We start from the raw sequence: 12,167 nt of genomic DNA, 5'->3' as shown, positions 1-12,167 counted from the left end.
GTATAACCTGGGCATCTCCTGTATATAATTATATATGTACAGCTGGAATAACCTGGACATCTCCTGTATATAATTATATATGTACAGCTGGTATAACCTGGACATCTCCTGTATATAATTATATATGTACAGCTGGTATAACCTGGGTATCTCCTGTATATAATTATATATGTACAGCCGGTATAACCTGGGCATCTCCTGTATATAATTATATATGTACAGCTGGTATAACCTGGACATCTCCTGTATATAATTATATATGTACAGCTGGTATAACCTGGGCATCTCCTGTATATAATTATATATGTACAGCTGGAATAACCTGGACATCTCCTGTATATAATTATATATGTACAGCTGGTATAACCCGGGCATCTCCTGTATATAATTATATATGTACAGCTGGTATAACCTGGGCATCTCCTGTATATAATTATATATGTACAGCGGGTATAACCTGGACATCTCCTGTATATAATTATATATGTACAGCCGGTATAACCTGGACATCCCCTGTATATAATTATATATGTACAGCTGGTATAACCTGGGTATCTCCTGTATATAATTATATATGTACAGCTGGTATAACCTGGGTATCTCCTGTATATAATTATATATGTACAGCCGGTATAACCTGGGCATCTCCTGTATATAATTATATATGTACAGCTGGTATAACCTGGACATCTCCTGTATATAATTATATATGTACAGCTGGTATAACCTGGGCATCTCCTGTATATAATTATATATGTACAGCTGGAATAACCTGGACATCTCCTGTATATAATTATATATGTACAGCTGGTATAACCTGGGCATCTCCTGTATATAATTATATATGTACAGCTGGTATAACCTGGGCATCTCCTGTATATAATTATATATGTACAGCTGGTATAACCTGGACATCTCCTGTATATAATTATATATGTATAGCTGGTATAACCTTGGCATCTCCTGTATATAATTATATATGTACAGCTGGTATAACCTGGGCATCTCCTGTATATAATTATATATGTACAGCCGGTATAACCAGGACATCTCCTGTATATAATTATATATGTACAGCTGGTATAACCTGGGTATCTCCTGTATATAATTATATATGTACAGCTGGTATAACCTGGGCATCTCCTGTATATAATTATATATGTACAGCTGGTATAACCTGGGTATCTCCTGTATATAATTATATATGTACAGCTGCTATAACCTGGACATCTCCTGTATATAATTATATATGTACAGCCGGTATAACCTGGGCATCTCCTGTATATAATTATATATGTACAGCTGCTATAACCTGGGCATCCCCTGTATATAATTATATATGTACATCCGGTATAACCTGGGCATCTCCTGTATATAATTATATATGTACAGCTGGTATAACCTGGGCATCTCCTGTATATAATTATATATGTACAGCTGATATAACCTGGGTATCTCCTGTATATAATTATATATGTACAGCTGGTATAACCCGGGCATCTCCTGTATATAATTATATATGCACAGCTGGTATAACCTGGACATCTCCTGTATATAATTATATATGTACAGCCGGTATAACCTGGGCATCTCCTGTATATAATTATATATGTACAGCTGCTATAACCTGGGCATCCCCTGTATATAATTATATATGTACATCCGGTATAACCTGGGCATCTCCTGTATATAATTATATATGTACAGCTGGTATAACCTGGGCATCTCCTGTATATAATTATATATGTACAGCTGGTATAACCTGGGTATCTCCTGTATATAATTATATATGTACAGCTAGTATAACCTGGACATCTCCTGTATATAATTATATATGTACAGCTGGTATAACCTGGGCATCTCCTGTATATAATTATATATGTACAGCTGGTATAACCTGGACATCTCCTGTATATAATTATATATGTACAGCCAGTATAACCTGGGCATCTCCTGTATATAATTATATATGTACAGCTGCTATAACCTGGGCATCCCCTGTATATAATTATATATGTACATCCGGTATAACCTGGGCATCTCCTGTATATAATTATATATGTACAGCTGGTATAACCTGGGCATCTCCTGTATATAATTATATATGTACAGCTGGTATAACCTGGGTATCTCCTGTATATAATTATATATGTACAGCTAGTATAACCTGGACATCTCCTGTATATAATTATATATGTACAGCTGGTATAACCTGGGCATCTCCTGTATATAATTATATATGTACAGCTGGTATAACCTGGGTATCTCCTGTATATAATTATATATGTACAGCTGGTATAACCTGGGTATCTCCTGTATATAATTATATATGTACAGCTGGTATAACCTGGGCATCTCCTGTATATAATTATATATGTACAGCTGGTATAACCTGGGTATCTCCTGTATATAATTATATATGTACAGCTGGTATAACCTGGGCATCTCCTGTATATAATTATATATGTACAGCTGGTATAACCTGGGTATCTCCTGTATATAATTATATATGTACAGCTGGTATAACCTGGGTATCTCCTGTATATAATTATATATGTACAGCTGGTATAACCTGGGTATCTCCTGTATATAATTATATATGTACAGCTGGTATAACCTGGGTATCTCCTGTATATAATTATATATGTACAGCTGGTATAACCTGGGTATCTCCTGTATATAATTATATATGTACAGCTGGTATAACCTGGGCATCTCCTGTATATAATTATATATGTACAGCTGGTATAACCTGGGTATCTCCGGTATATAATATATATGTACAGCTGGTATAACCTGGGCATCTCCTGTTTATAATTATATATGTACAGCAGGTATAACCTGGGCATCTCCTGTATATAATTATATATGTACAGCTGGTGTAACCTGGGCATCTCCTGTATATAATTATATATGTACAGCCGGTATAACCTGGGTATCTCCTGTATATAATTATATATGTACAGCTGGTATCACCTGGGCATCTCCTGTATATAATTATATATGTACAGCTGGTATAACCTGGGCATCTCCTGTATATAATTATATATGTACAGCTGGTATAACCTGGGTATCTCCTGTATATAATTATATATGTACAGCTGGTATAACCTGGGCATCTCTTGTATATAATTATATATGTACAGCTGGTATAACCTGGGCATCTCCTGTATATAATTATATATGTACAGCTGGTATAACCTGGGTATCTCCTGTATATAATTATATATGTACAGCTGGTATAACCTGGGTATCTCCTGTATATAATTATATATGTACAGCTGGTATAACCTGGGCATCTCCTGTATATAATTATATATGTACAGCTGGTATAACCTGGGTATCTCCTGTATATAATTATATATGTACACCTGGTATAACCTGGGCATCTCCTGTATATAATTATATATGTACAGCTGTTATAACCCGGGCATCTCCTGTATATAATTATATATGTACAGCTGGTATAACCTGGGCATCTCCTGTATATAATTATATATGTACAGCTGGTATAACCTGGGCATCTCCTGTATATAATTATATATGTACAGCTGGTATAACCTGGGTATCTCCTGTATATAATTATATATGTACAGCTGGTATAACCTGGGTATCTCCTGTATATAATTATATATGTACAGCTGGTATAACCTGGGCATCTCCTGTATATAATTATATATGTACAGCTGGTATAACCTGGGTATCTCCTGTATATAATTATATATGTACAGCTGGTATAACCTGGGCATCTCCTGTATATAATTATATATGTACAGCTGGTATAACCTGGGCATCTCCTGTATATAATTATATATGTACAGCTGGTATAACCTGGGCATCTCCTGTATATAATTATATATGTACAGCTGGTATAACCTGGGCATCTCCTGTATATAATTATATATGTACAGCCGGTATAACCCGGGCATCTCCTGTATATAATTATATATGTACAGCTGGTATAACCCGGGCATCTCCTGTATATAATTATATATGTACAGCTGGTATAACCCGGGCATCTCCTGTATATAATTATATATGTACAGCTGGTATAACCTGGGCATCTCCTGTATATAATTATATATGTACAGCTGGTATAACCTGGGCATCTCCTGTATATAATTATATATGTACAGCTGGTATAACCTGGGTATCTCCTGTATATAATTATATATGTACAGATGGTATAACCTGGGTATCTCCTGTATATAATTATATATGTACAGCTGGTATAACCTGGGTATCTCCTGTATATAATTATATATGTCCAGCCGGTATAACCTGGGCATAAGCACCAGGAACAATCCATTCACTGTATACCCTGTTCTTTTGTGCCCTCAGCCGTGTTTTTTCCATCCGCCCATCGTGTGCGTCGTTCCTCGGCTGAGCTCCTGGACCCCGTTTTTCAGATGTCGCTGCCGGAGGTGGAGCTGCTCTATGAGGTCAGTGGAAAATCTATAGATTCTTTCCAGCATGGGCTGATGACAGGGAAGGTCTCATTATAAGCATTGCTGGGGGAGCGCGGGCGGATGGGGCTCAGTGAGGAGATGTGGCGGTATACTTTATATACCTCTCCGTATGTAGTACAGCGCCCACTCAGCTTTCCCAGACACCTGATGAGTAAAGCTGTCTTACTGTGTAGTCACATGAGAGCACAGTGCATAACTGGCCATGTTTGTCAACCAAGCCAAGTAATGTACCAAGGAATACCCCCAGCACTATAATCTGGTAATAAACCCCATATCTGCAGGTTGTTAGCGTTTGGGGACATCATAGGTTCCTTTTAAGTAAAAAAAGGACAACCACTTTTATCGTGGCAATGTAGATAGACCACAAACAATTACAGTTGGCAAGTGCTGATGGTGGATGGGCTCTCACACAGAGATCTGCGTCGCTGTCAGGTCCCTCGCCATTCCAGATACATTGCACTGCAGCTCTAACACACAGATGGGGTACCAGTATCCCTACGTGTGAGTGATACTGCTTCCAGCCACCAGGGGGAGCCAATCACTGTAGAACGCAAGGGACCTGACAGCAGTGCAGATCTGTATGTGAGAGCCCATTCACTTGCCAACTCTAATTTTTTGGGGTGTGGTAATGTCACAGTTGTCTCTCTATTTTTGGAGACTACGGTTGTGATCCCTCATTTCCATTTTGGACTCTACATTTACAGTGGGGAAAAAAGTATTTAGTCAGCCCCCAGTTGAGCTCGTTCTCCCACTTATGAAGATGAGGCGCTAGGGCTTTTTGTCAGAGGATGTCTTATATTTTCCCACGAACAAAAAAATCAACATGTATTCAAATCAATCACATTATCACATTCTGGAACATCAACATTACTTGCCGCTGTACCCTGCACTCCTAGCCAGATTCACATGTCACCAAGCAGGAACCTGAAGTCCTGAAAACTCCCTACTATAGTCTTGGCTAGTGAGTAGGAAGGTAAAGGCCCTGTCACACACAGAGATAAATCTGCGGCAGATCTGTGGTTGCAGTGAAATTGTGGACAATCAGTGCCAGGTTTGAGGCTGTGTACAAATGGAACAATATGTCCATGATCTCACTGCAACCACAGATCTGCCAAAGATTTATCTCTGTGTGTGACGGGGCCTTAAGGTTTACTAGACAGTAAGACAAACTGGGAGAAAACAACCAAAATGGATAAGATACAACTTCAGGAGGAATCCACAGCAGCTCCTTCCACCAAGGCGGCCAGAATACAAATGGTTTTGTATAATCAGCAAAGATTGCTGGGAAACCTTGCTACTTAAACACAAAGGGGCATGGCTACAAAGCAGCTGCAGCTGACCTACACTGCTGGGAAGCTGCTGGCAGCAAAACTGACATTAACTGTTAGAGAACCAAGAGAAATGAAACAACATATACAGTGGGGGAAAAAAAGTAGTCAGCCACCAATTGTGCAAGTTCTCCCACTTATAAAGATGAGATTTGCCTGTAATTGACATCATAGGTGACCACAACTATGAGAGACTAAATGAGAAAACAAATCCAGAAAATCACCGCGTCTGATTTGGGAAGATTCTTTTTGCAAATTATGCTGGAAAATAAGTATTTGGTCAATAACAAAAGTTCATCTCAATATTTCATTATATATCCTTTGTTGGCAATGACAGAGGTAAAATGTTTTCTGTCTTCACAAAATTGGCACACACTGTTGGTGGTATGTTGGCCCATTCCTCCATGTAGATCTCCTCTAGATCAGTGATGTTTAGGGACTGTGGCTGGGCAACACGGACTTTCAACTCCCTCCAAGGTATTCTACCGGGTTCAGGTCTGGAGACTGGCTAGGCCACTCCAGGACCTTCATATGCTTCTTATGAAGTCACTCCTTCATTGCCCTGGCGGTGTGCTTGGGATCATTATCTTGCTGAAAGACGCAGCCACGTTTCATCTTCAATGCCCCTGCTGATGGAAGGAGGTTTGCACTCAAAATCTCACGATACATGGTCCCATTCATTCTTTCATGTACACGGATCAGTCGTCCTGGTCCCTTTGCAGAGAAACAGCCCCAAAGCATGATGTTGCTACCCCCATGCTTCACAGTAGGTATGGTATTCTTTGGACGTAACTCAGCATTCTGTCTCCTCCAAACACGACAAGTTGTGATTCTATCAAACAGTTCTACTTTGGTTTCATCAGACCATATGACATTCTCCCAATACTCTTCTGGATAATCCAAATGCTCTATTGCAAACTTCAGATGGGCCCGGACATGTACTGGCTTAACGAACACGTCTGGCACTGCAGGATCTGAGCCCCTGGCGGTGTAGTGTGTTACTGATGATAGCCTTTGTTACGGTGGTCCCAGCTCTATACAGGTCATTCACTAGGTCCCCCGTGCGGTTCTGGGATTTTTGCTCACCGTTCTTGTGATCATGTTGACCCCACGAGGTGAGATCTTGCGTGGAGCTCCAGATCGAGTGAGACTATCAGTGGTCTTGTATGTCTTCCATTTTCTTATTGCTCCCACAGTTGATTTCATCACACCAAGCTGCTTGCCTATTGCAGATCCAGTCTCCCCAGCCTGGTGCAGGGCTACAATTTTGTTTCTGGTGTCCTTCAACAGCTCTTTGGTCTTCACCATAGTGGAGTTTGGAGTGTGACTGTTTGAGGTTGTGGACAGGTGTCTGTTATAACAAGTTCAAACAGGAGCCATTACTACAGGTAATGAGTGGAGGACAGAGGAGTCTCTTAAAGAAGAAGTTACAGGTCTGTGAGAGACAGAAATCTTGCATGTTTTTAGGCGACTAAATACTTATTTTCCACCATAATTTGCAAAAAAAATCTTGCCAAATCAGACAAGGTTTTTTTTATGGCTTTGTTTTCTCATTTTGTCTCTCATAGTTGTGGTCACCTATGATGTCAATTACAGGCCGACCTCATCTTTTTAAGTGGGAGAACTTGCACAATTGGTGGCTGACTAAATACTTTTTTTCCCCACTGTATATGTTGTTTAATTTCTCTTGGTTCTCTAACAGTTAATGTCAGTATTGCTGCCAGCAGCTTCCCAGCAGTGCAGATCAGCTGCAGCTGCTTTGTAGCCATGCCCCTTTGTGTTTAAGTAGCAAGGTTTCCCAGCAATCTTTGCTGATTACACAGAACCATTTGTATTCTGGCCGCCTTGGTGGAAGAGCTGCTGTGGATTCGTCCTGAAGTTGTATCTTCTCCATTTTCGTTGTTTTTCCCAGTTTGTCTCACCTACCCATGTGTTGTATTAGTGCAGCTGTGGGTCTAGTAAACCTTACCTTCCCACTCACTAGCCAGAACTATAGTAGGGAGTTATCAGGGCTTCAGGTTCCTGCTCGGCGACAGGTGAGGAACCTATATAGGGTCTGGCTAGGAGTGCAGGGTACAGCGGCAGGTAATGATGATGCTCTAGAATATGATAATGTGATTAGTTTTGAATAATTGTTGATTTTTTTTGTTCATGGGAAAATATAATACATCCTCTGAAAATAAGCCGTAGTGCATCTGTTCGAGCGAAAAAAATATATAATAGATAGATAAATATTAAAAAGGAATAAAGTAACTCCTATCCTCCTTCTTCTTCTAGTTCTTATCTACTGGAGTCCGCATTGACCAGGACGACCGTCTGACTCTCCGGGACCCGGAGCTGTCCTCTCTTAGGAAGGCCTCCACCTTTGACGTTGTGTGCAATGATGTGATCCCGAAGTCGATATCCGAGATCCTCAGATTGGGAGATAAATTATCTCAGCTTCCCGGACCCCTAAAGAGGGAGGACTTTGAGAGGACACTCCTGACCATGGCCTACGGGACACTGAAGACATCGCAGACAGACAACAGCAACCAGCAGAAGTTCTGGATGCAGTCCCTCACCAAGCTCTTCGTAGCCCTGAGGAGAGACTTGATGTTTCCCTATAATAGGGGGAGTGAACGCTAAATTGGGGGGGTCTCACTGCCCCCCACAAAGCCCTGCATGTTGTCATACGCCCTCCAGTATATCAGAAAATATTATTTATTGTGCTTAATGCAATGCAGATAGATCCTCAGACGGCAGAGGAGAAGTTTCTAAATGGTGCTATCCACGGTCACAGACATGACAAACCCCTGAACCACCAGGACCACGTGAAAAAATAATTTACAGGGATTACACGGCCTGGATTAAAGTTAGCTCTGATCCCGGCCACTGCTGAGCCCGAGCCCTGCCTGCCCTGTACTAGTACGGCCCAGAATGTGAAGGGCCACCTACTCCCTGTTATGGGGATTTTCAGTCAGCGTAGTGTCATTTTTACGTCTGATATTGTACAGTCCTGATGACTAGTTTACAAAAACAACAATAGTGAGTGCAGCTCTGGAGTTTAATACAGGAGGTAACTCAGGAGCAGTAATGTAATGTATATGCACAGTGACTGCAACAGCAGAATAATGAGTACAGCTCTGGAGTATAATACAGGAGGTAACTCAGGATCAGTAATGTAATGTATGTACCCAGTGACTACACCAGCAGAATAGTGAGTGCAGCTCTGGAGTTTAATACAAGAGGTAACTCAGGATCAGTAATGTAATGTATGTACACAGTGACTGCAACAGCAGAATAATGAGTACAGCTCTGGAGTATAATACAGGAGGTAACTCAGGATCAGTAATGTAATGTATGTACCCAGTGACTACACCAGCAGAATAGTGAGTGCAGCTCTGGAGTATAATACAGGAGGTAACTCAGGAGCAGTAATGTAATGTATGTACACAGTGACTGCACCAGCAGAATAGTGAGTGCAGCTCTGAAGTATAATAAAGGATTTAACTCAGGATCAGTATATGATCAGTAATGTATGTACACAGTGAGTGCACCAGCAGAATAGTGAGTGAAGCTCTGGAGTATAATAGTGGATGTAGCTCAGGATTAGTATTGTAATGTATGTACACAGTGACTTTACCAGCAGAATAGTGAGTGCAGCTCTGGAGTATAATACAGGAGGTAGCTCAGGATCAGAAATGTAATGTATGTACACAGTGACTCCACCAGCAGAATAGTGAGTGCAGCTCTGGAGTATAGTAGGGGATGTAACTCAGGATCAGTACAGGATCAGTAATGTAATGTATGTACACAGTGACTGCACCAGCAGAGTAGTGAGTGCAGCTCTGGAATATAATACATAATCAAAGATCAACCTTTCCTTTTATTGGAATATATCATCTACCATATACAGTATACTGTGCAATGAAAGGTATTGCTATTAAGTGAACTTTTCCACATTTTTTTACATTACAGCCACAAACTTAAAAGTATTTTATTGGATTTTATGTACTATACCAACACTGAGTAGAAAGTATTTGTGAAGTATAAAGGAAATTACACATTGGTTTCTTATTATTTTGAAAATATAAATCTGAAAATTGTGACGTACATTTGTATTCTGCCTCCTATCGTCTGATACCCCTAAATAAAATCCTGTCTGACCAATTGCTTTCATCATCTAATTAGTAAATTGAATCCCCCTGTGTGTAATCTCTTGTTCTATGAAGGCCTCAGAGGTTTGTGTGAGGACATCAGGGAGAAAACAGCATCATGAAAGCCAAGGAGCACACCAGACAGGTCAGGGATAAAGTGGGAAGAGTAACGCAGGGTTAGGTTACAAAAATTGCCCAAGCTTTGAATGTCTCACAGGCACTGTTCAATCACTCATCCAAAAATGGAAGGAGTAAGGCACAACTACAATCCTACCAAGACATGGCTGACCACCAAAACTGACATCCCAAGAAGGAGAGTACTAATGAGAGAAGCAGGCGAGAGGACCATGGTTACTGGAGGAGCCAGAGATCACAGATCAGGGGGGAGAATCTGTCCACAAGAGAATTAATAATCGTATACTCCACAAATCGGGTCTTTATAGAAGATTGGAAACACGAAAGACATTTTTGAAAGTGTAAGAAGTTGCGTTTGCCAACAGTTTGAAAAAAAAAATGCAGGGGACACAACGAGCATGTGGAAGAAGAACTTTTTGGGCTAAATTCCTAGAGTTATGTGTGGCAGAAAGCTTACACTGCACATCACCCTGAAAACACCATTCCCACCGTCACACATGGTGGAGGCAGTATCCTGCTGTGGGGAGGCTTTTCTTCAGCAGGGGCAGGGAAACTGGTTAGATGTGATGGGAAGATGGATGGCGCTAAATACAGAGCAATCCTGGAAGAAAACCTGTTAGAGGCTGCAAAGGACTTGAGATTGGGGCGTAGGTTCATCTTTCAGCAGGACAACGACCCTAAACATCCGGCCAGAGCTACAATGGAGGGTTTAGATCAATTAAGAATTCATGTGTGTGAACGGTCCAGTCACAGTCCAGACTGAAATCCACTGTGAATCTGTGACAAGACGGGAAAATTACTGATCACAGATGTCTACATCCAATCTCAGTGTGCAAAGAAGGGGCAAAAATAACAGAGACGTCCCCCAAAAGACTTGCAGCAGTAATCGCAGCACAAGGTGTTCCTATAAAGTATTCACTCAGGGGGCTGAATACTAATGCACGTCACAATTTTCAGATTTCAATTTTTAACATATAAACCCTTTTATAATTTTCTTTACATTTCACAAATACTTGTACTCTGTGTTGTTATTATTATATCACATAAAATCGTAATAAAATAAATGCAACTAAGTTTGTGAGTGTAATGTGAAAAAATATGGAAAAATTCACGGGGTATGAATACTTTTTCAATGCACTGTGTCGAGGCTACAAGTTTGGAAAAGCAGACTGGATCTACTGGATCTCTTAAATCCGTGTGTTCCTCAATATGGACCAGTACAGCACAGACGTCCTGTGTGGCCCTCGGCCATTTTCTGCATTGTTTTATTCCTTTAATAAAATGTTTACAGCTGTTGCCGCCATCTTTTCTTATGATCTAAGGCTTTCTAAGCAAACCGTCCACAGGTAGTAGTATAGCGGAGAGCGTTCACCATGTGGTCATATATATATAGGGGAACATTGTATTGTGACACTGTGAAATCCAACACAAGGGGTGTCAGGAGGAAGTTTCGGGTTCATTTTACACCAATGGCCGTTTATTTCCTCCTTATTAAATGTTATAGGACGATATTATAATAATAAGTAGATGAAGAGCGCCCCCTGGTGGGGAATGGCTGCAATTAAACACACTAGGCCTCATTTTTTACAATCTGTTGTCCATAGCAACAAATCGCAGCTCAGGTAAAATGATACCTGTGCTGTGATTGGTTGGTATAGGATATGAAGGTAAAATGAAACCTGTGCTGTGATTGGTTACTATGAAATATGAAGACCTGTGCTGTGATTGGTTACTATGGGACATGAAGGTAAAATCAAACCTGTGCTGTGATTGGTTGCTGTGGGAAATGATAAAGAGAAACCTGCACTGTGATAGGATGCTATGTGAAATCAAAGTAAAATAAAACCTTCACTGTGATTGGTTTCTATGAGATATGAAGGTAAAATGAAACCTATCCTGTGATTGGTTGCTATGAGATATCAAGATAAAATGAAACCTGTTCTGTGATTGGTTGCTATGAGAAATGAAAGCAAAAGTAAACCTGCATTGGTTGCTATGGACAATGGAGACAGTTTTAATAAATCTTCCTCCTTGCAGTAGAAAATCTAAAGTTGTAAACATGAACATATTCTCTAGAAAACATTTTTTATTTAATGCAT

The 12,167-nt window shown here is 40.2% G+C and overlaps 1 protein-coding gene across 1 annotated transcript in view; it reads left to right on the top strand.

The window, feature by feature from the left end:
• The window catches only part of LOC142283823 (protein FAM180A-like), a 30,931-nt gene extending 19,577 nt beyond the window's left edge, over positions 1 to 11,354 (top strand). Inside the window, exons 2-3 of the mRNA XM_075333163.1 lie at positions 4,342 to 4,442; positions 8,075 to 11,354. Coding sequence (XP_075189278.1) covers positions 4,342 to 4,442; positions 8,075 to 8,422 — 449 coding nt within the window. The 3' untranslated portion in view covers positions 8,423 to 11,354. The remainder of the gene's footprint in view (positions 1 to 4,341; positions 4,443 to 8,074) is intronic.
• The last annotated feature ends 813 nt before the right edge of the window (positions 11,355 to 12,167 follow it).

This window comes from Anomaloglossus baeobatrachus, unplaced genomic scaffold (assembly GCF_048569485.1).
Source record: "Anomaloglossus baeobatrachus isolate aAnoBae1 unplaced genomic scaffold, aAnoBae1.hap1 Scaffold_551, whole genome shotgun sequence".
In the NCBI taxonomy this organism is placed as follows: domain Eukaryota; kingdom Metazoa; phylum Chordata; class Amphibia; order Anura; family Aromobatidae; genus Anomaloglossus; species Anomaloglossus baeobatrachus.
This window is presented reverse-complemented; position numbering and strand designations above follow the sequence as displayed.